Below are 23,562 nucleotides of genomic sequence, written 5' to 3' on the forward strand. Positions count from 1 at the left end.
TGCGGTGTATTGTTATTTATATTATTATTATTATTATCATTATCATTATCATTATCATTATCATTATCATTATCATAATCATCATCATCATTATCATTATTATTATTATTATTGTTCACCTTTCCGTACGAGAAACCACGTACTTACACATATACGCACGGTACACTCTTACATGCGATTCGGGCAAACCTCCGACGCGATATGAGTCCTGCCGAATGTTAATCTTCCCTTTCGATTTTCTGCCCCGCGAAGCGGATGCAAAATTTTGTTATTCATGTCTCTCTCCGTTTCGGATGTATTCATTATTTTAAGCACTTTAGTATTGTAAGATCTTGTCCAGTGTGATTTATTTATTTCAACGTTGATCTGTGATTGATATGTGTTTGTTATCTCGGCGTAAACTTTTTATAACCATTTTTTATTTCACGTTACATTGAGATCGTTCACTTTTATTTATCGACCCGCCCACGTCCTCGTCCCTCATTTTCCCTCTTCCCAGTGATCTGCCGGCAACTTGCAGCCTGTGACCTGAGATTGTGTTAAAAAATACCCCTCATGTCTACCGTGCCGTCGCGAATATATGATCGAGATGGTTGCACGATGTTCTCAAAGTTTCGACTGCAATCTGTATCGAACGTGATTAAACGACTTCTTAGTGGTATAACATTTTTTCATATATCAATGATCGAATGATGAGAATGATGAATAAAAAAAAAAAAAGAAAAAAAAAATTTCTAATACAAAGAGCAAATAATAAGAAAACAATCCACGTGTTCTTACCTTCTTGTTCAACACAAACAGAATATTCTATTTTTACGGTGTCAGGTTCATTTATCACATTGTACTTGTAATACCTACCTAACAACATATTACTTACCATAGTGAACCACGTGTTAAGTGTCGAGAAAGAGCGTAGGTATTATTATAGTATATACATAAATTGTACACGTGCGTACATAACTTAATATTACGCTCTAATGTATACTTTTAATCAGGCTGAAGCATTCGGTCCTGAACGTCCAGTGACTACGGCGACTAATCGGAAATTAAAAATCCCGCTCCTGACCGACGCAAAAAATTTGTAAGTTTCTTGAACTCGCACCTTCGGGTTATCGAAACGGAAAGACGAAGGAAAATAACGAAATAAATAGAAAAGGATACGATCGTCTCGAAAGTCCCTTGGGATCGGGATTTAGTCCGGTTCCGTAGTCATTGCCTTCGAGCTTGGTGCAATTAGCCTGTGATTTATGATATTTTACACGTTACGTTACGAGGTAACGTTGACAAATAAAAATGAAGGAAACTTTCTGAAAGAAGGCTAATCGCGAGATTGAGGGGATTGAACGATTTTCATCTTATGCGAGGTGTTATAAATACTTAATATTGTTTATAATAAGTCGAAGCCACGTAAATGCTATATACAGTACAGTATATCCGTGCTGCCTGTAGCATAACAGATTCAGCTCAAGCCAAAATAGTTAATTATACATTAATTAATTAATACTCAAATACCAAACATATATTGTATTGTAAAACATACTCCTGTATAAATCATTTGCAATTGAAAAAAAAAAAAAAAACGATGATTTAGAATTTTAAATATTCAATTAGCTAATTCATCCGAGGATAATGAATTAATTAATTAATTAATTGGCAGAATGACAATTAAACTTTAGATGATAGAACTACTAAGTATTACCTATACACAAATAATAGGAATGTCTTTAAATTTATCCGTTATTCTCATTATTATTGTTAATTTGCTTCTTATATATATATTATTATGGTGAAGCTCGTATCTAGTCTGAATTTTTTAGTATTTTTTATTTTACGAAAAAACAGAACGAAAAACAAAAAATGCTGATAGCAAAATAATATTCTACGCATATTACAAGTAAAGTATAATAATTTGTGATCTGAACTTAAATGAACCTAAATGGTGTGGCGCGTTGCAGGAATTTTTATCCTGTGTAGTGTGATGCATTATTACCTGTACAACAATCCAATATACAACCCGTAACACGAGAGGTCAATGTTGATTTGTTTAAAAATAAATGTAAGTTTGAAAATTCACCCCCGGCCATTTTTGATCCATCGTAATAAAAATGACGTGAAATATTCATTTTACGAAATCAATGCGCCTTGTGCTCACAGTTTTCTCCCGCATTGTCCGAATTAAGTCAAAGTTCGCGATCGTATAAATGAGTCGGTAATGCAGGGCTCTGCCATTACTTCCGCGTTCTCGGCTTTCTCTCGCCAGCTTTGGAATAATACGCCCAACGCTACGGACGACGGCAATTCCGTAAACATCGACCAGCGTTGTGCGCACTCGCTACGCGCAGCTCGCTTTCACCGTTCGAAAGTTGCTCGAAATTATCGATACTCGCGCGGCTTCAGCCGCGTTCGAGCAGCGAAAGGAGAGCGACGTGCTTGGTGTTCTGGGACTGTAGTCGTATTGTTCGGACTGTGAAGAATAATTTGATCAGGTATGTTCCTGACAAATTAAATACCCCTGTAATGTTTGGAAAAGAAATGGTGAAAATCGGCTCAGGAAGTGACGACACAATTATATTCCTCGACTTAACGTATAACATATTCTAAAACGAGAAAACACATCGTCGTGGTGCGCAGTATTTGCAGTTTCCGCCGTTGCGCATGTGCAGTAGATCAATGTGGCGGCTTGAAAATATTTATAAATAAGCGACCCAGAAGCCGTCGTGCATATCTACTAGTATACGTAACCAATTGACGTGAAAAGGAATTTTTCGGATGCTGATCACAACTTTTCACGTCGTCAACTTGCAATTGACATGTTTCCGTGTGAAATGCATTGAAGAAAGTTGCAATGATATTGTGTTTTATTATACGAATTTAATACATGTATAGTACGTTGGATGTCGTAACGTCATTTATTGTACGACTCGTGAAGAAGTTTATGAACTACTAGGCACGCAATGCCTCTGCACATTTTATTTACTCCGTTGTGTCTTAGGAATCATCAGCTGTACATGTTTCCAATTGTGATGATAAATCGTCACAGATATCTATAAGATCGTCCGCCGCGTCCATCGCAGCCGAAAAGCTGCTGGCAGTATTCCCCGTAATGTTAGTACCCACCTGCGCAAAAACATCGTTTTCGACCGGCGTACATGATATCTTAGAAACGAAACCACATACACCACATTCACCCCCTAAGAGACAGATCATTGACATCCGCTCACCAAACCGTGTAGAGCCCACTTTCACCTCATACAGAATAGTGTCGTACAAATCGTCAAAACTGCCACCCGCCACACGTATTGCCTTTCGAATAAACAAACTTAATAACAATTATTCACCAGCTACATACGGATATTGCATAAGTTTTCAAAATTTTTTACATTATGTACTTGCAATATTTCTCTCATTGCATAATGAAATATTTTTACAACGTCGTAATATCGCGTTTCTCTGTTAGCAGTACTCTGTATCTACATTGTAGATGGAAAGTAATTTTTTTCACTGATCCAGTGCTTCAATAGTAATTATTCCAAGAAGATCAATAATGAAACAAGAGCTACTCCCCTAGCTTGCTGAACGATTGAGCCATTCAAGTAAGAGAACGCGGAAAAATATGTTTCGGCGTTTGTGCAGAGTGTCTAACGAAATTTTTCTTTCATATGAGTAGTGCAGAAAAATTTGATTGTACTCACCGCAGCCATACACGCATTGGTACTGCATGAGAGCGCGGTTTGTGTCATTTCCTGCATGGTTTCGAAGAAAGTAGTGAAGTAGGTTACTGCAGTGTTGAAATCAGTTGTGGTAGAATTTGCGTAGCTGATACCGCAGTTGGTTGCAGCCGTCGAGGTGTCATTTGCAGAGTATGATTCAATTACGTCCAAACCATTAATATACGCAGCCGTCTGAAGACAAAATAAATAATTCCATTCGTGCCTCAGTTATTCCCAGGATCACAATCGTTGAGATCTAACGCAGTTTTCGCAGAGTTGAAATAAGATTATAAGGAAAGACTCATTGTCAGATTACACGAAGCACGTAGAGAGTAAACGACATTTTATTTTGCAGGTACCTACCGCAAGTTCTGTATTTATAGCCCTAATAAGCATAAATGTTACGGTAAAATCGAGTCAAGTCATGATTATTCTTATCGTGTCGACGAGAATTTTCCCTTGAAAGAAGTCAAGTTTTTTTGTTTTTAATTCTATAAATTTCATGGAATCGTTAGAATGATTTCCAGACCCTGACAGAAGTGGTTTTTTCAATCCTTAAAAGTTTTTTAATTTTGCCGTCAGGTTATTTCGTAATTTTTTTAGAGTTTTCAGAACGTCTCGAAAAATCTGGAACAATCAATGAAGTTATAAGGGTTATATTAAATAGTAAATAACTTTCAAGGAAACGAAGAAACCATTACCAGCAAGGTCTTGCAATTCTCTTCTATTTATGTAAAACTAGCAGCCCGTTGAAACTCCACCCGCGAATATTTTAAAATGCTTCTTGTGGCAAAAACATTAGACATAGCTGTATGTTTTCGTGAACTTTATTGTAAAGCTCACCGAGACCTCGGAAAATGTTGAACATAACTTTCATCTATTCGTAAGAGTTTAGACAGCGTTCGCATAAGTGTGTGATCGCGTTCCGACTTGACTTACACATATCGTTATATCTCCAAAACTATTGGTCTGGCAGTAACATAAAAAAAAAAAAATTTATCCCTGAAAAGACAGAATACTTTATTTTTACTTATGACTCGATGAATCGGGTATCACATGAGGGATGAAAATTCAAATTTTCCAGAACTAGCTATTAATGGAACACTATCATTTTCACAATTTCATGGGACCACTAGCGGAGTAAGACAACAAATTCGTCTCAATCCGTGCGTTCGTTGAGCAGTAATACGCGACAGACATAAAAAATATATACGCGACGAATCGGTAACCACCTTCTTTTATGAAATCGGTTGAAAATACAACCTATAAGACTAGCCAGACGTTGTATCTATGTGCAGAAAACAAAACAATCGAAATCGGTTCGTTAGTTCTAAATTTATAAGCTAACATACGGACGAATGTACAGATGGCCCTCTGATACATGGACAGATTATCTGTAATCTTTTTCCGATTTTCGTACGTCGCCCGGGAAAAGTCTTACATACACTTTAGGGAAAATACCTAAATTTATGGTTTGATCTGGTTAAGCCATGAAATTTTATATCGACTCTGGGAAATAGATTTGCCACGTGATAACTTTAAGGTCTTCAGGACTTTTTGAGTTTCTGTTTTTTAATCTACCTGTTCAATCGCTGTGCTAGGGTGTCACTTACCATCTCCAAACAGTTCGCGTAAGCATCATTAGTGAGGCTTGATGCTGACGTGCTCACCACCTCAGCAAGAGCAGATGAAATAGTACTCGTGGTATCGGTTGCAGACTGAAAATCACAATCAACGATATTTGTAATCTGAAATCTTTCTAGGTTTCAAAAACGAAATAATCGCACTCAGATTACTAAATGCATACTCCTTCGATCGGCATCAGTTGAAACCGAAATTTGTCGTTTCTTCATTTCTCAAAGTGCTTTAGTAACGTTCTTACGATACCATAATAATGAATTTTTGCTTTCTGATGTGTAAATATTGTGTGTGTTTTTTTTCTCGCGACAGAAAATTTTTTACCAACAAATTCTTTCCTAGTATTTTTATTTTATCCGAATTCATGTGGGTTTTCTCAGTGGACTTTATTTCCGAAGTCTGAATGAATTTTCTGAGGCTGGATTGTAACCTGAGTACACCCCTACTCGACATTTAATTAATCGATTATCCCTATTGCAAAAAGCCAAGCTTTGTGTTTATTCGGCTAATTTGACCTATTTCACAGTTACTGCAGTCCCACTTACCACGCTGTCAACATCCGACATAATTGAGGTATACAACGTAGTCAATGTCGTATTCGCTGATGTTGCAGTTGACGCCCCCGACTCCAACATACTGGACAGATCTGTGCCTTGGATACCCTGAGAATAGAATAACGGAGCTCAGACGAAGTTATCTTGGTGTTAAAATGGGACTAATATGAAGACTCGGATGATGCGAAGTACGCCAAAAGACAATGGATGTTTTTTTACACATCGAGATAAAGTTGTGAATTTATATTTAATTACGGTACAATCGTGCCAAGTTGTGATTGTTTGTTAACGTCTTGATAATAAGGATTGTTTGAAGGGACAGCATGTGAAATCGAGTGTTCAGTACCGATACTTCGCACCTTAATTTAGCTGGAGCTGAAATTTTTTATAAAAATTAACTGAATCGAATCGTTTAATACCGTGCTATGAAGCTCGAGCGACAATGTTTAATTTCGATGGAAAACATTGCTCGTCTCAATATAGAAAAATACCATTAAGTATCCTCCGCCCATTGCCAGCGGGGTGAGTTGAAAAATCTCGGGACCAATATTATTATATTTTGATAGAAGTTTGTGACCACGATACATGTACAGTAATGAAGGTCCTCGACGCGAAGGTCAAATTGTTTTTTGTCGGCGACGTTTCGGTTCGAGCTCCGTCGGCCATCTTCAGACAACAAAACTTTGAACCCCATTTTATATTGCGTAAATGGCAACATAGCAAAGAAATTCATTAGTTTATGCTCTGTTAATTTTATCCACGTGTTCTCTCAATTTAAAACGATGTATAATCATTTACAAGTGAAACAGTAAATTCCATTATACTGAAAGTTATTATAATAATCCCCAGAGAGAACGGGAATCAGTTGAACGGTACATCGGAAGACTTCACAGCAAAAAACCATAAGTCCGTAATACATTTTGATATTTTGATACATGTTAAGAATTGAATGTAAATAAACAAAGTATCAGTACTACAAAGAATACGGCAATGTTTAGTAACGAAAGAAACGTTTCTCGCATTTTCCGTGAAAAATAACTGGCATTAATTCTACATTGATTTCCAAGTAAGTGTTAATAATTCATTTTGCATAGTTTCATAGTTCTTCTTTATCCAAATCAAGGTTCATCGTTAACATTATTTTATTTTACTCACCGTAACAGCGACCAGGAGGCACAAAGTAATCGCGAATTTTGCCATCTTGAACGATTTGGATTGAGCAGAATACTTGGTAGTCGAATTGAAACAAAGTTGTGATACGATATGCCGAAATTCGCGCTCCTTATATACCTACGCAATGAAACCAGCGTAATCGTGTGCAAATTAAACACTTGTGTAAACCCCGGAATAAAAGCATAGTTCCTCGTCGGGAAAATTTTCCGCTTAATCGTCATGGGTCAAACTTTTCAGAAAGTATGGAGTGGTTAAAGCCACGACAGGAAGTTCTCTAAACTACACTAAAGATGTAAAAAATTGACTGCTCATTTTTTGGGAATGAGTAATCTTTCACAAGGCTCACCAGATATTTGGCCTAGGAAACGATTCAATTCTAGGAGAATAATGGAACCTGTTCAGTATAAAATTCTGTGATTTAGGAATATCGGAGGTATCTCAGAAAAAAAAATCGAGATGTACAGAGTATTTCAACACAGGTAACTAATTTCTTAAGTCTTATTGCACTTTTCTTTTCTAGGTCGATCACATTAGTCTACTTTGTTGTTTTGACTTTTCATTTTTCAGCTCTGCAATAACTATCAACTTTCTTAAGATTCCTGTTTTGATCGGTATCAATCCATTTTGGATTTCTCATGACTCGTATGGAAATTCCCAGCTTTATTTCAGCCATTTTAAATCATATTGTATCCAAGCCTGTGCGAATCTTGGAAAAGTAGAAGACCACCAAAATTCATTTACCTTCTCGACAATTCGCAAAATAAACTCGTGTACGCCATTTGTGTAACCTTAGCAGTTGAATGTTTGCTTCGTTAGTATTATTTCTACATCGAGTTACGTCGTAGTGATAAATGAAGAAATTAAGATAAGGTTGATGCTCCAAATTACGACTGATCGTCAGAAGGTGCAAGATAAAAGTAATGAATTAATGATTCTGATGCATTTCTTTTTCGCGAAAAGTAGAGAAATATATTGAATTCCAGCAATTTATTTGACGAAGGTAACAAAAACTTTTATTTCCCATTTCTTAAAAAATATACATATATTTATTGGGCTAGAACGAAATTTTTCTTATCGATGTTAGTTAACGTAGTAGGCAATCCATTGCATTACTGGAAAGGAATATTTTTTACGTCTGTAACAGCGAGAGAAATTAGGTATCAAACCTGTTGAATCTAATTATAGGGTTCGCGTTTACAGATGCGTATAATTTTAACGTAGCCCCAACGCACGCACTGATTCAGATCACTTGTCTAAATATAGCAGAAAATATTGGAGAATCGAAATCGCTATCGCTCTGTTCATCAAACAGGTATACTGCAAATATTTGCATGGTTTTGCTCACTTAATCGTATTATCATCATTTTACCAATCATATAATTATTCTATGTCTCGTAATCGAGTTACTGACATTGAGTTCAATCGACCCCACTGAAGTATCAACGTGCTATTATTCTACCATCTGTTTTTTCCTTTACTTCGAATATTATCTTTCTGTCCCTGATCACAAAACTTGGATTTCTAGCATTTATACTTTTTCCACAGCGAAAACTTAGACATTAATTGGAGACACTGTGGAATATGCATCGACAGTTTCGTTGGATAATAGGATGGAAAATAATTTTTGCAGTGTCGAGCAAATCCGGACGTATATGTTGAACACGCGTCGACTTTGTGACGTTTTTGAAACCCTCGTGCATTTACAGTCAATCTGAATTTATAAATTCGAATAGATGTCTTGACACAACATGTATGTGAAAGGTGATTGCAACAGATTGCACGAAGATCCTTGATACGTCATCGAATCAATAATATAATTATATTTTATATTATAATATATTATCTTTTGAAAAATGTTGTTTTTGGAATAAATTTAAGCATGATTCGTTGGTTGTTGGTTTTTTTTTTTTTACTTGTTTTTACAGCTGTCGTTGATTGAATCCGGTGCGCGTTTATACACGCGCCGTGTTTAAGAATTCAAATACGCAACGTGGCCTCGACAAGTGCACTAATCAAACCACTTGTTTAAATATTGCAGAGAATATTGGAGAATCAGAATCGCTATCGCTCTGTTTATATAAAGAGTATGTATGTAATATTTTTGGCTAAATAAATAAATAGACACGTGTGCACGTGGTGACCTTCTCGACACACTTGTTACTATAAGTGTTGGTGTGTGTTTTTTTACCACTGTTAGCGCAGCTTCGTTACCGCGGCTAACATCATTTGGTTTCTTTCGCATTTCATTTAAGTGTCTTTCAATAATCTCTTCCGAGCCCAGCTTGACTGCGATCTTGTGTGAGTGGACTCAATTTAATTTTATCTGTGAGAAAGAGAGTTTACAAGAATGTTGTTTTCACGATCCATGATCGAATAATATTATATTCATCGCTTTTTCTTCCGTTTTAGCTTCATGCGGAAGAATTTTTATTTTCCTTTTAAAGGTTTCAATAATTTTTTCCGCCGCTCCATTCAATGATCGGTGTGATTCCCATTATTGTTTAATTCATTCATTTTGATTAAAATTTTTTGAATCCTGGCTTAGCTTAGCGAGAAAAGCTTAACTATGCTTCAGTGCGATGAAAAAAAGAAAATTGAACATTAATTCGAAATTTCTTCATGCGGTCCATTTTGCATCGGGTTTTCGAAAAAATGAATACTTACGGTCCCCAGTAAATGTCAATGACAGGGAACCGTTTATATGTGAGAAATTAGTAAATATTCGTATTCTATAGATTCTATGAGACATATTTTCTCAGGGCGTCCATTTCGAAGATATGCCTTCCTTTTTCAAATTATTTTCCATGAGTACATTTACCGCTCTATTGGCGCTTTCCGTGGCTATAGCTGTTGCGATTCAGTCATCTAATTTTGTTATTTCTATTTTTAATCATGAGATGTTCAAAGTTTTTGGCTTTGTACCGGTAATAAACTAATCTCTCAATACTTTACCTTCGTCTGCTAATTTGCGATCTCTTGCCAGTGCACGTAACCCTGCCATGAACTGTATAATTGTCACACGATTTGTTTTCTGCTTTCTTTCACATAATCGTTGCCGTAATGCTGTCTCAATCACTTTCGGATTTATGGATTCTTAAGTTTTCAAATAATATCATTAAAGCTAGTTTCTCAAAGCACAACCTTTCTTGATAATACTTTACATTTTTGCTTCAACTTGCGTCGAGAAAATTGCTTTCCTTTTATTTCATCTGTTATTTTACTCGATCCGGAACACAATTCCATTCGCTCTACTAACTCATCCCAATTCTTCTTTCTCGCTTTTGTGTGCTGTTTCCTTCAACTTCATTTCACTGCTTGATATTCTTTTGTACTGCTATCCAAGCTTTTTCAGTTATAGCCATTTCATCCTACATTTGTTGCAGTTTATTATCTTTTTTACCTGCGTGAAGTTTATACTCTCGTCGCCACTCTAATATAATTGGATAAAGAAAGAACTGAACACACGCTTACATGGTGAAGTTTTTATTCCAACTGTCGTGAAGGGAAAAGTGCGAGTACTTCTGCCCTCATAGACTCGCAACACACAAACATTGACACATATGTAAGCCTAGCATATGGTTGTATCCATACGCATATTCATCTAGGCACTCTAGTAATACCCGCTATACATTCTCGCACAATCAATTAACCAAGTTCAATCAAGCCCAGTGAAGCGTAAACAGTCTATTATTCTACCACCTGTTTGCTCCTCTAATTTGTTATATTTTCTTGTGAATATTTAATGTATTCTATAATGAGTCGAAGCCACGCAAATGCTATGTACAGCACAATAAATTCGTGCTGCTAGTAACAAAAACAGTTAATTCTACATTGATTAATGTTCAATTACTGATCATATATATTGTATTGTAGAACATACTCTTGTGTAAATTATTTGCAATTGAAAAAAACGATTATTTCGAATTTTAATTATTCAATTGGCTAATTCATCCTAAGACAATGAATTGATTAATTAATTCTGCGCGTTAATATCTGTACAATAATATAATATGCTACATTAGAGGTCAATGTTGACTTGTTTAAAAATAATCGTAAATTTGAAAATTCACCCCCGGTGATTTTTGATCCATCACAATAAAAATAACACGAATTACTTAATCCTTGTTAACGAAATTAATGCGCTACACGCTCACAGCTTTTTCCCCGCATAGTCCTGTAGCTCGATTGATCTCTTGCTTGTATTTTCACTCAAACCAGAGTTCGTAATCCTGTAAATATGTCGGTAATGCAGGGCTCTGCCATTACCTCTGCATTCTCGGCTCCGTTCGCCGTCTTTGGAATAGTACGCTCGACGCTATTGACTTCCGGAATTTCGCAAACACCAACCAGCGTTGTGCGCATTCGCTACGCGCAGCTCGCTTAGACCGTCCGAAAATTTCTTAGCATTGTCGAGACTCGCGTGACGTCAATCGCGTGCAAGCAGCGCAAGGAGAACGACGTGCTCGGTGATCTGGGACTGTAATCATGTTGTTCGGACTGTACGGTGTAATTTGATCACTTATGTTCTTTCCAAATCAAATACCACTGTATTGTTCCGAAATTGTTTGTTTTGAGAAAAAAATTTTCGGAATCGGCGCAGGAGGTGACGACGAAATTATGTTCTTTAACTTACCGTATAAAATATTCTGAAACGTGATAAGACATCGTCGTGGTACGCAGTATTTGCAATTTCCCGCAATTGCGCGTATGCAGTAGGTCGATTTGGTGCTTTGGAAATATTTCAAGCGACGCACAAGCCGCCTCGCTTCTCTATCGGTGTACGTAAGCAATTTACGTGAAAACGAAATTTTACAGATGGTGAACATAATGGCTTTTCACGTCGCTTGAACCTTCAGAACACAGGTCGTTCGTACGCCAATCATTACTCGCGTGATGAGAAAAAATCTCACGCTTTTACGCAAGTGCGTGAAATTTCAAATATAATAATAAAGTGATACTAGGTTGAATTGAAAAAATAATTGGTGAAATATTTTTTTAAATTCTACAACTTAACTGTCTAAAATTTTTCTGTAACAGAATATCTAAACAATTTAACTATTCATGAATAATAATAAATTTAGTAGACGGGATTTTTTTTAGATTACGTATATTTAAAATTGAAATATAGATTCATATGTTATGATTCATATAAAAGAGTAACAATAAGATTTACTTATCGAGTACATGAAATAGCTAGTGAAAGTTGAAACAAAAACAATTGTTTGTTACATTTTTGCATGAACAAGTACGAGTACGGTTGTTTAGATTGCTGTAAAATATACGTATATATGTATGTATGTATATATACATTAGAAATGGCGGTTGTAATTACGGGGATAGCCGAAGTACATCGGAACTATCCGAATGACGATTTTTTTATCATCATCTTTACTTAGGTGATGAAAAAAACTCTCACAGTTGTAAATGAATTTTGTTTATCTTCATATTTTGAGTATTAATAATTTTATATTTTCAATATCCTAAAAAGCATAAAATTTTATCAATGTAAAACAATGTTCGAGCGGTCATTCCAATTGAAATTAGAAAAAATAGAAGTTCTAAAATGAGTGTGAGAGAATAAAATTGCAATGACAATATATTTTACTATCCGACTTCAATACATATACAGTACGTTGGACTTTATATCGTCATTTAGCGTATAACTTGTTAAGAAGTTTATGCAGCACTGGCACCCAAGTTCACTGCACATTCTGCGTACTCTGCCGTGTATGTGACTAAATTATCCTGAACCGTCGTCACTGCAGACGAAAGCCCACACGATTCCAATTCCGTCTCTAATTTGCTCATATCTGATATAAGAGCGGTCGCGTTGATCATCACGTTTGAAAAGTCAGTGGCACTCGTGCCTGTAATATCAGCAGCCACCTGCGGAAAAATATTGTTTTAGACTGACTTACACACGTAGGAATCAAACGCGCATACATACGCCAGATAGACACATCAGAGATAAACCGTTCACATTCACTCACCGAACCATGTAGCCTCCACTTTCACCTCATACGGAACATTGTCACACAAATCTTCACAACAGACACATGCATTGTTTTTTAAAAAAATTAACTTAATCACTTTTATTCTTCTGTAAGCACTACAGAAATATTAGAGTGCACTTACCTCTGCTATACATGAAATGTAAGTCCAGAAATCGGTACTGCACGAGTTCGCTTCTTCTGCCGTATCATACAGGTCTTGTAGGAAATCTGAGAACGCAGTTACCGTTGCGTCGTACTCAGTATTCAGACTAGTTACATAGGTACTAGCGCAGCTGGTTGTGTTAGCAATTGCATTAGAGACAATTGTTTGAAACTCCGTAACTAAGGTTGTACACGAGCTCAAGTCCACATTCGAATCGGAGTACTGTTTGGGTGCATGAATTTTTCGTATTAGTAATTTATGAAAATTTTACTGTTACGCCTAGTGAAAAATTTTTAATACAGTTTGGCAACTTAAAACCCTGAAATTTCATGTCAACTCTATAAAATCGATTAACCACGCGATAAATTTGACGGTTTTACGTCGTCAGGACTTTTCAGGATTTTCAATTTATTCCAACTTGTAAGTCATTCTTCAACTTACCGATTCAACAACTGTTGCCATTTCACTAATCGCCAAGGCTGCGGTTGCGTTAGCTACCGATTCGAATGATGTGGCTGCGGTCAAAGCAGATTTGAACCCAGTTGCCTGCGAATAAAGAAAATAATCCCATTCGTGCCTTAGATACTCCGAGCATCATAATCGTTGGAATCAGACGCATTTTCGATGGAAATGAAATAAGAATTTAAGGTAACCCTCGGATTACGCGAAGCCCCCCGAATGTCACGACATTTATTTTGCAGGTACCTACCCAAGTTTTTGTATTTATAGATTTATTTTGTATATATAGATAGATAATTTTGTATTTGTAATATAGATTTTGTATTTAAATTTTATGGAATCACTGCAATGATTTGAAGACCTTGATAAAAGTGGTCTCTTCAATCCTCAAAACCTTTCTAATTTTGCCGACAAAATTTTTGGTTTTTTTTTTTCTCCGTTTTCGAGCGTCCCGAAAAATTGAAACTACAAATGAGTCGTAACGGTTGAAGTAAATAGTAAACAATTTTCAAGCAAATGAAGATACCATTATACGTGTATAGTTTTTTGTGATCTTTTTTTTTCTATTTTTGTACGCGGGTCGAGAAAGGTTTTACTTTTACGCTAGGGAAAACAATTCGTAAATGGATAGTTTGACGTTACAAAGTCATAAAATTTTACGTCGACTCCATGGAATAGATTTGCCACGTGTTAACTTTGACGTCTTCAGAAGTTTTTAGGTCATTGTCTTGATTTTCCTGTTTAATCGCTGTAGTAGAATGTCACTTACCATTTCCGTAAACACCGACTCAGCTTCAGTAGCGAAGGCCGTTATTCCGGAGGTTGACGTCGTAGTAATAGTAGATAAAATGGAACTTGTGCCGGTGGAGCTACTCTGAAAATCACAAACATCGAGATTCGCACATTTAAAAGCTTTCAAAATTTAAAAATGAAATAATCGTACTCGAATTACGAAATGCATAATTCTTTGATCGCTGTCAAACTGAAACGGCATTTTTCGTTTCTTTTTTTTTTCGAAATGTCTTAGTTACGTTTTTACAATACCGTGATGATCTTTGCTTTCTGATACGTAAACAATGTAGATTTGTCTTAGAACACGAACATTTTTTTATCAACAATTTTTGTCCTACTGTTTTTATTACACCCACATTTGTGCTAGTTTTGTCAACGGGTTTTATTAGAAAAAATCTAAACAGGATTTTTGATGTTGGCTTAAAATGAAGCTGACCTGGGTACGACATGTTCGAGCATTTAATGAACGAAACTGAAAATGAGCTATAGAGGACAACGAATGCAATCATCCGATCATGACTGTTGCAAAAAAGTAAGCTTTTTGTTTATTCAGCTAATTTGATCTGTTTAATCAACATTGCAGCGTCACTTACCACACTGCTCATTTCTGAAGTAATTGAGGACATCAAAGACGATATCGTCGTAGTTGACGACGTTTCACTTGACTCCATCGCCGCTATAATATCGGTAAGATTCGAGCCTTGGATACCCTGAGAACACAAGTATGGTGTTGAAATAAAAGTGCAAAGACGATGATAATAATGATGTGAAGCACGCCGAAAAACACTGATATTTTTTTGAATGTATCAAGATCAAGCTGTGAATTTATATGTAATTACGGTACAGTCTAGTCAAGTCATAATTATTCTTATCGTCTTGGTGAGAATGATTCTTTGAAGAGACGGTGAGTGAAATCGGGTGTTTCGTACTCGAAATCCACGACTGAATTTTTCTGACGTTGACATTTTTGAAAAAAATGTTTTGGACAGGGTCATCTAATCGCGTGGTAGAAAACTGGAGTAATAATATCTATAGAAACGATAGAAAAAACTATCTCACACTCAACGGGGTAAATCCGGAAAGTAGGTTCTGTTATTAACATATTTGGATAGGAGTTTTTGTAACCGTGATGTATACAGTGATGAAGTTTGCGGATGTAGAGGTCAAATTGTGTTTATCGGCGACGTTTCAGTCTGCGTTCGGCCGAACATCTTGGGGCCACAAAACTTTGAACACCATTTTAGGTTGAGAATAATTGGTGATTGGGACATATGACGAAAAAACAAAAATGTTTATTAATAACGTTCTGGTACACTAACCTACGTGATGCGATATCTTCAAACCGCGCAGCAAAAAATCTCGAGTCTAAAATACATCGCATGATATTTGGATGGGTGTTAAAGAAACAAATGTTACTAAACAAAGTGCGATTGCTTCAAAAAATACGAACAGTGAGAGTGATAAATGAAAAATTTCGCATATTTTTCTCAAAAAATGACAGGCATTGATACTGTATTGATTTCCAAGTGAGAGTTCATCATTAAGCGACGATTTTGCAAAGTTTCATAGTTCTTGTTTGTTGAAATCAACGTCCATCATTAACATTATTTTATTTTACTTACGGTAACAGCGACCAGGAGGCACAAAACAGTTACGAATTTTCCCATGTTAAACGACTTTGGTTGAGCAGAATAGTTGGCAATCGAATTCAGACGGAGATTTGATATAATATGCCGAAAACGGCACTCCTTATATATGGAATGAAATCATGGTTGTTATGCGCAAATTCAACACTTGTGTAAACCGTGGAATTAGCGAATAAACTCGTAAACACAGCCCTTCATCTCGAGTATTACCGTGTGATCGTTATAAATCAAATTTTGCAGGCACAACGGAGTGGTTGAAACTACGGCTTAAAATTCTCAAAGCTGTAATAAATATGTAGAAAATTGATAGCTAATTTCTTGGAAATAAATAATCTTTTACCCGGGACACAATAGATTTGGCCTGAGAAATTACTCAATTCTATATAACAGGTACCGAAAATCGTTCTGTGGGAAATTTTGCGATTTTAGAATTTCGGAGGTTTCACAAAAGAAGAATCGGGATGTACACAATATTTCTATATGGGTAACTAATTTCTCAAGTCTTGCTGCGCTTTCCTTTTTCTAGATCGATTAGATTAGTCATCCACGTATCTATATTTCTACTTCGCTCTTTGGGATTTTCATAGGGTCCATTTTCTAAATGAACGCTTAGTGTATATTATTTTTAGATATTTCTTGCAGCTCTGCAACAAGTGGAAAGTTTCTAGAAATGACTGCTTCGATCGCTATTAACGCATTTCCGGTTTTCCATTACTCATACGTAATTATCATTCACAAAAACATCAAATATTGAACATATTTTTACAAACGATAGTCTCAAAACTCATGTAACGTGCTTTGCTTCGACAATTTTCAGTCACATCATATATAAGCCTAGGCACATCTTGAATAAGTAGCAGATTACAAAATCTCATTTGCCTTCTCAACAGTTTGCGAAATAAACTCGCGAACTACGTCCATATAATCTCAACTGTTGAATGTTTACTTCACTAGTATTATTTCTATAGCGAGTTTGGTAGTATAATTGCCAAATGGAAAACTGAAAATAAGTTTGATGCGCCGAATTGCAACTGAGTAAGGATAAGGTAACAAGAAAAAGGAATAAACGGTTCCGACAAACTGTTTTTCGTGAAAAGAGGAGAAATATATTTTGTTTCAGTAATTTATTTGTTGAATGTAACAAATAATTGCATGGCAAAAAAATCTTTCTAACCTGTCATAGCGAGAGAAGTAATATAATAGGGATTGAAAACAATTTTGCAGAGTCGAGTGAATTCTGACGGATGTTTCGTTTCATATCGACTTGGTGTATGTACAGTCTATCTAAGTTTAGAAATTGGTAAAACAAATGTTTTGAAGTAACTTATATGAAAGAATACTTGAACAGATGGTACCAAAAATCGTGGTACGTCATCGAATGACAAATATCACTATTATACATTCGCACGTCAGAACGTTACTTTCCACCCGACTTTTTATTCTTTGCGCAGGTGGTGCAGGCGTTAATTTAAAAGTGATTTTTTTTTCTTTTTTTTTGTGAGAACAAGGTACGTACATTTTAATTTTTCATTCAAATAGTCCACTTTTCTATAATATATTGTCCCCACGAAGCACGCGATGTTGCAAATCACATTTCGAGAGACACAATTTTTTGGGTACTATCTAGTTTGTGATTATCATTCCCTGAAAAAATTCATTAAGGAATTACGGAATTCGAATCCAAGTGCTGCAACTTTTGGAGGTCAGACTCCTTCAGGAAATTTTGTTTTTCGAATCCGTATGTTTGGTCTTTTTTTTCCACAGCTATCGCTGACTTGCTCCGATTCCCGTTTATGCGTGTTAGAATTCAAATACGCAACGTGGCCCCAAGAAATACGTAATTGAGGCCACTTGTTCAAATATTTCACACAATACATAAGCGAGGAATACTAGAATTGCTGTCTCTGTATCCATAAAAAATGGTACACTGAAAATATTTTCATTATTTTACGCACCCATTCGTAAAGTCACATTTTAACTAATTGTATGAAATACGTATATTCTTCTTCGTTTCGCAATTAAGTTACCGAGTTTAACCGACCCCACTGAAGCATCAATATTCTATTATTCCACCGTTTGTTGTTTGCTGTAGTTTGGATATTTTCTTTCCGTTCCTGTTCACGTGAATTAGATTATTAGCATTCTGAGTGTTTTCATCATATCATCATATCATATCATCATACATCCTACATCATACATCATACATAGTATTAAAAGTTCGATACTTCACTTGCGATTAGCTAAAACAGCGTTTCGATTCTATGCCTACGAAAATTCAAGATCGAGAGAGCAAATGAAAAGTTGCTGGAATAATTATGAATATTACTGTTATAGGATACATGGAAGAGCAGGGGGACGAAGAGGACGAAGGTGGTCGCAGGTGGTCGGAGGTGGTTGGAGGTGTTCGGTAATAGTGGAAGGTGGTAGGCGCCGGTAGGAGGTCTTAGGGGGTGGTAGAAGGTGGTCGGAGATATTAGGAAGGGGTAGGAGCTGGAAGGAGGCGGTAGGAGGCGTTTGGAGGTGGTAAACTTTGAAAACTGGTCACAAAAATTTACCCAGGGGTAGACGGGTGACTCGCCGAATCTCGGCCAATGTTTTCCCTTACCGACCGAGTCTCGTCTGAATTACCAGCTTACCGACTAGCGCTTTGCTCACTTTCGTACATCCTACCCTGGTATAAAATATATGCTTGTCCCATTCTAGCTAACTGCTAAATTGTGTTTCAACTGTTTGCTCTGCGGTGCTGTAGTCGGTTACACCAGGGTCACACGATTGGTCAGTGACATTCGTAGTGTAATGAGTGATAAGATGTTGCGGAAAACAGAGAGAAACCTCGGAAAATCTGTGTAATTCTTTGCCGCTATGTATCTTGTACCAAATAATTAATATTAAGAATCTGTCCCGACTATGAAGTAGATTAGTCAAGGCTCGTTGCAGCGGTGTAAAATGACTGAACCAACTGACGTTTCGTCGTCAGGCTAGGATTAGAGTTGTCAAATAGAAAACAAAAGCGCGGCATAACCAAGAAAGAATTTATCCTTCGCCAAAGATTCTACGAATTAATAAACTTGAGTAAGGTAACCCAGAGTATGATTCCTCATTTCTTTGAACATTATTGTACGTGCACCTGTCATCTCGATCCTGATCACTTAACCGACATAGTATAAACTATAGTTTGTGAAATAAATAAATAGCAGCTGCAATGGATACTGATAGTGATTGGATCTCTGAGACGATCCTTGGCTCTGGCGGTTTTGGGATCGTTGAGCTTTGGAGAAATACTCATACCGGGGACAAAATAGGTGAGCTCGGTATTGCCGATCCTGAAACAAAAGGATGTTCGATAAATACTCTTTTGACACTTACTTGTATAAATTGCGCATCGCCGCTTAAGTTTTAACAGCGATCAGGCGTAATAAGTACATTATTTATCGTAGTTTTAATTAGAATAATTAGTACTGATGACTTTCTACCTTTAGCAATAAAGAAGTGTAAATCTGGTGATGCTCAATTAACTGAAAGGCAGAAGGAAAGATGGGTGCATGAGGTTAATAAAATGAATCAATTGAAACACCAAAATATTGTCGCTACTAGACCTTTGCCAGATGAATTGAAAAACGTTGAAGGGCCACTGCCTGTACTTTGCATGGAATACTGTTCAAAAGGAGATCTCAGACTTGTAATTTTGCTATTGAAATATTTTTGTTTGCAAAAGTAATGTGAATAAAATAATGGTTCAAATTTTACGACCAATTGAATCAACTCGTATGCAATAATTTCTGACATCTTTTTCAATTATTGATTGTAGGTATTAACTAAGAGTGAAAATTGGTGTGGCTTGGCAGAACCAGATGCCATGCAAATATTCGGTGATGTCGCTAGTGCCATCAGTTACCTTCACTGTCAAAAAATAACACACAGAGATTTAAAGCCTGAAAATGTAGTGTTGCAAGAGAGGAATAATAAGGTAATGTTACCACTTATATTTGTGTATTCCGTTCCCTTATATTGATAGTATTATTTAAATCATTATTCACCTTACAGGTAATCTACAAATTAATTGATCTTGGTTACGCCAAGGAACTGGGACACGACAGTATCCACGCGTCTGCTGTTGGAACGTTATATTATGTTGCTCCAGAAATATTGTGGGCAGAAAAATATACTTGTTCTGTTGATTACTGGAGCTTAGGAATTCTGTTTTATGAAGTAATAACTGGCTCAAGACCATTTTTGCCAAACGAAACAAGTCCTATAGAATGGTAATAAATTTTCGAATGAAAATACCGCAATCATTCGAAAATATTCCTCACTTGAGATTTATCAATTTTTCATACCCAGGAGGAGACACGTCTCACGTAAATCAAACGATGATATATGTGTCCAATACGAAGATGGCAGCGTAGTTTATAAGCAAGATATTCAAGATCCCACTGATATATCACCGTAAGATGATGCACATGTGATTCAATCTTCAATGAAAATAAGAAATTATTTTAACTCGTTATAATATGCATACTTTTGTTCAGATTGTTCTAATGATATTTTTTATAATACTATTGCATCAGATGCATCAGAAATGCTTTGAAAGATTGGTTCAGAACTGTCCTACAATGGGATCCAAAAAAACGTGGGCGGCAATGCCAGAAAAATGGTACCGAAATCGTGGTTGTATTTTCCATGCTTGCACAAATTTTATCCAAGAAGGTACATCTGAAACATAAAAAATCAGAATTCAATGAAAATTGATTTCCACTTATCAATTGTGCTGATTTTTTTGTTTGATGTACAGGTGATTCACGTCTTCTGCGTACCGCATTATCGTATATATCACTACGAAATATCGAGTGATACCACTCTTGAGCAACTGAGATGTTTGATCGAGCAAGATACTCAAATAAGTATTTCTAGTCAAGAATTACTTGACCCTGATGGTGATCTTCTGGAGGATGATGGGATTATAAAATTAAGCGACCTACGAGTGAGTATTTGAATGCTCAGAATAATTGCAAAATTTCATTGGAAAGTTATTGATCTCTAAATGATTCCCTCTGTAAATGATGCAGGGATTGAGATTGTTGTCTCTCTGAAGGCTTTGAAAACAGTAAAAAGAGTAGAGGTACACATGGATCGGAGAAGCCACTTTCCTTCAAGATTGACAGAAGCATTGAACATGTGTTGCCTCACTAGTTAGCGCATCCATTTTGCTCAATGCTTGCATTGTTGCCCCTTGACTTCCATAATGTTGCAAACTAATCTATTGAAATTTTAGTTGACAAATCTCTTCTGTAAGATCCTGTGTTGATGAATTTAAAAAGAATGATTACAGAAATATTTTTCTTATTAAATAATTTAACCAGAATTATTTAGTTGCATCTCATTTTCAGACCGATTATTTCAGTCATTACACTGATTTCGGAATTTTTATTTATTTTAGGGTAGATTACTAACGCTTTCGAAAAAAGAAAGTGTGCTTAGCGAGATACCTGATCCAGAAGTGCCGCATTTGGTTAGAAAAATCATTGAAGCACCAAGAATGACAATGACCAAATATGAATTGCAGCGGTGCTATTCCGCTGCAATATTTTTTGTCAAAAGAGAAGCTCAACTGTTTCGATCTTACATATTGGCTCTGTGTACGAAAATGTTCGTAACTGCATATGCGATTAAAATAAATAATTATTATTCTTTGGCCTACTATCTCCATCAATGAATTCTGCCACTAACATACCTGTTATTAATCATTTGCAGCGATCTAGTCAACTCCAAATTCGATACTATATCATCAAAGAAAGATAACATGGCCTCAGGCTTCAACTTACTCCAGGAAGAATTTCACTCAATGTGTGAATTAATACAAAATGATGGAACTAACGTCTTAGACACATTGAAGAACGAAATTCAAAATCTAACACAGAAGCTGCAATTTCTCTCAGAAACGGTCCATGCTCTCAAAGCAAAATGCGATAAAGTTTTACAAGTACGAAACATTTTAACCAAGCTTGGAGATATTGAATGGACAACAGAATACAGAGAACTGTAAGTTAAGAAAACCACTACACCATTTCTAATATTAAATTCATGGATTGCAAAAATATTTTGCGTTAATATCATTTCACATCTCAGTTTAGAAAAAGCAGAAGGCATCGTTGAAAACTCTAAAATACTCTCTGAGAAGATTAAGCACCAACCAGTTCGTATGGCCAAGTTTATATTTGAACTTCTGAAATGTCGAAAAAATCTAATGAATAATGAACAACTTGTCAATATAAAAAGGTACATTATTAAATTTCCACAATCCAAAAATTTATGAAAAATCTCTCAAATGGACATGACTTGTTTTTATACAACATGTTATCAATAACCCATTATGATGATTACAGTACTTGTGAATTTTTGACTTCATTCTAAAGGAGCAGCTTTGTTTATTGCTGTCAGTCACTTAACGCACTATAAATCTTTGATATCATTTCTGTTCGATTTTTCAATTTTACAGTGAAATTGATCATGTGTCGACGGCTCAGGCAGCAAAAGATCTCTCAATGCAAGAAAAGTATATTGAATCTGCTGTTGCATTGGTTGGTGTTTACCGAGAACAAATTTCAAATTTGCGTAAGAAATGGGAAAATTACAAGCAAGTGGCCAGTTTTCCCAAAAATTTAGAAAGCATGGATGTAGAATGTAACGTTGATGATAACCGTGAATTGGAATCTTCCGTACGAAGTCTGAATGAAGAAGATGGTTTGACCAGTGATAATGTTATCTATGATAACTTGGTAATACGATACCTGTGAGTACTTATCTTGTGGTAATTCATTACCTATAAGTATTCATTTTCTTGATTACTGATTAGGGAAAGATAGCAAAAAACCATCGAGTTTGCGCTGCAGAATCGTGTTGCTGTCAGAAATGTTGTTCAATAGTCATGCTGAGATTTATTTTTCAAACAGGCATTTTTTCCCCAATACTTTATGCCTCGACACGTGTATAACAAGTCGTAAGAAATTGTCTATTGTACCGAAAACGTCGATGTAGCAACAATAAGATATAATTATATTATTTACAGGATGCTCGACGTTATTTCTGAAACATATGAAAAGTTTAAACAAATAATGAACCTGAATCCATAAAGAGATGAAATCAAACAGAAAAAATAATTTTAAAACTTACGTTAAAAGTATATAAAACTACGTTGTATTTTACTCAAATATTTTATTACCGATTTTTCATAAAATACATAATTGCTAGATGGTAGGTCTATTATAAACTGTCAGTTATGAATTTTGATTTTATACAGTGTGATATTTGATACGAAAAATATAATACTTTTTTAAGCAACACCTGTCTATATCTTATCCCTAGATAACGTATACAAACAGAAGACGTGATTTAGGATTGTGAATATTTATCCACAACTATGGAGTTTTTATAACA

General features: G+C 35.9%; 3 protein-coding genes and 1 long non-coding RNA gene across 11 annotated transcripts; 2 read left to right on the forward strand and 2 right to left on the reverse strand.

Annotated features, from left to right (window-relative positions):
• The first annotated feature begins 2,406 nt into the window (after window positions 1-2,406).
• LOC124177386 lies at window positions 2,407-8,894 on the forward strand. Of its 2 annotated transcripts, XR_006869601.1 has the most exons (4): window positions 2,407-2,486; window positions 5,875-7,260; window positions 7,313-7,554; window positions 8,621-8,894. It is a non-coding gene; the product is annotated as an uncharacterized LOC124177386 (long non-coding RNA). The 2 variants fall into 2 exon arrangements; XR_006869600.1 differs by having other exon boundaries at window positions 7,313-8,894.
• LOC124177372 (serine-rich adhesin for platelets-like) lies at window positions 2,841-7,171 on the reverse strand. The gene is made up of 5 exons (XM_046559694.1): window positions 7,058-7,171; window positions 5,894-6,010; window positions 5,324-5,428; window positions 3,693-3,902; window positions 2,841-3,117 (listed from the first exon to the last, which is right to left on the reverse strand). Exons 1-5 carry the CDS (start codon window positions 7,100-7,102, stop codon window positions 2,989-2,991), a joined length of 606 nt encoding a protein of 201 aa, XP_046415650.1. The 5' UTR covers window positions 7,103-7,171; the 3' UTR covers window positions 2,841-2,988.
• Window positions 8,895-12,658: 3,764 nt separating the features above from the next.
• LOC124174949 (bypass of stop codon protein 1-like) lies at window positions 12,659-16,234 on the reverse strand. The gene is made up of 6 exons (XM_046554649.1): window positions 16,105-16,234; window positions 15,076-15,192; window positions 14,460-14,564; window positions 13,673-13,777; window positions 13,211-13,453; window positions 12,659-12,961 (listed from the first exon to the last, which is right to left on the reverse strand). The coding sequence occupies exons 1-6, from the start codon at window positions 16,147-16,149 to the stop codon at window positions 12,752-12,754; spliced, it is 825 nt and encodes a 274-aa protein (XP_046410605.1). The 5' UTR covers window positions 16,150-16,234; the 3' UTR covers window positions 12,659-12,751.
• On the forward strand, window positions 15,677-23,561 carry LOC124174919 (inhibitor of nuclear factor kappa-B kinase subunit beta). Of its 7 annotated transcripts, none has more exons than XM_046554577.1 (13): window positions 15,677-16,105; window positions 19,045-19,430; window positions 19,608-19,807; window positions 19,937-20,095; window positions 20,173-20,390; window positions 20,470-20,574; window positions 20,697-20,835; window positions 20,921-21,109; window positions 21,566-21,774; window positions 21,880-22,167; window positions 22,255-22,404; window positions 22,625-22,918; window positions 23,195-23,466. In XM_046554577.1, exons 2-13 carry the CDS (start codon window positions 19,331-19,333, stop codon window positions 23,256-23,258), a joined length of 2,115 nt encoding a protein of 704 aa, XP_046410533.1. In that variant the 5' UTR covers window positions 15,677-16,105; window positions 19,045-19,330; the 3' UTR covers window positions 23,259-23,466. The 7 variants fall into 7 exon arrangements, 6 of the variants coding, with proteins under 6 accessions (XP_046410533.1, XP_046410541.1, XP_046410549.1 ...); XM_046554585.1 differs by having other exon boundaries at window positions 15,677-16,008; XM_046554593.1 differs by having other exon boundaries at window positions 15,677-15,933.
• Window position 23,562: the final 1 nt, after the last annotated feature.

This window comes from Neodiprion fabricii, chromosome 1, assembly GCF_021155785.1.
Source record: "Neodiprion fabricii isolate iyNeoFabr1 chromosome 1, iyNeoFabr1.1, whole genome shotgun sequence".
NCBI lineage: Eukaryota > Metazoa > Arthropoda > Insecta > Hymenoptera > Diprionidae > Neodiprion > Neodiprion fabricii.

What these genes read in the sequence shown, in the direction of transcription:
- LOC124177372 (XM_046559694.1), bottom strand. Translation starts at nt 7,102, where the DNA reads ATGGCAAAATTCGCGATTACTTTGTGCCTCCTGGTCGCTGTTACG. An exon ending in TGTCGGATGTTGACAGCGTG is followed by an intron (nt 5,429 to 5,893) that starts GTAAGTGGGACT and finishes TGTGATTTTCAG; the next exon opens with TCTGCAACCGATACCACGAG. An exon ending in ACGCGAACTGTTTGGAGATG is followed by an intron (nt 3,903 to 5,323) that starts GTAAGTGACACC and finishes TTTTGTCTTCAG; the next exon opens with ACGGCTGCGTATATTAATGG.
- LOC124174949 (XM_046554649.1), bottom strand. Translation starts at nt 16,149, where the DNA reads ATGGGAAAATTCGTAACTGTTTTGTGCCTCCTGGTCGCTGTTACC. An exon ending in TGGCAACAGTTGTTGAATCG is followed by an intron (nt 13,454 to 13,672) that starts GTAAGTTGAAGA and finishes GCACCCAAACAG; the next exon opens with TACTCCGATTCGAATGTGGA. An exon ending in ACATTTCATGTATAGCAGAG is followed by an intron (nt 12,962 to 13,210) that starts GTAAGTGCACTC and finishes ATTTTTCCGCAG; the next exon opens with GTGGCTGCTGATATTACAGG.
- LOC124174919 (XM_046554577.1), top strand. Translation starts at nt 19,331, where the DNA reads ATGGATACTGATAGTGATTGGATCTCTGAGACGATCCTTGGCTCTGGC. An exon ending in CAAAAGGAGATCTCAGACTT is followed by an intron (nt 19,808 to 19,936) that starts GTAATTTTGCTA and finishes TATTGATTGTAG; the next exon opens with GTATTAACTAAGAGTGAAAA. An exon ending in CAACTTGTCAATATAAAAAG is followed by an intron (nt 22,405 to 22,624) that starts GTACATTATTAA and finishes TCAATTTTACAG; the next exon opens with TGAAATTGATCATGTGTCGA.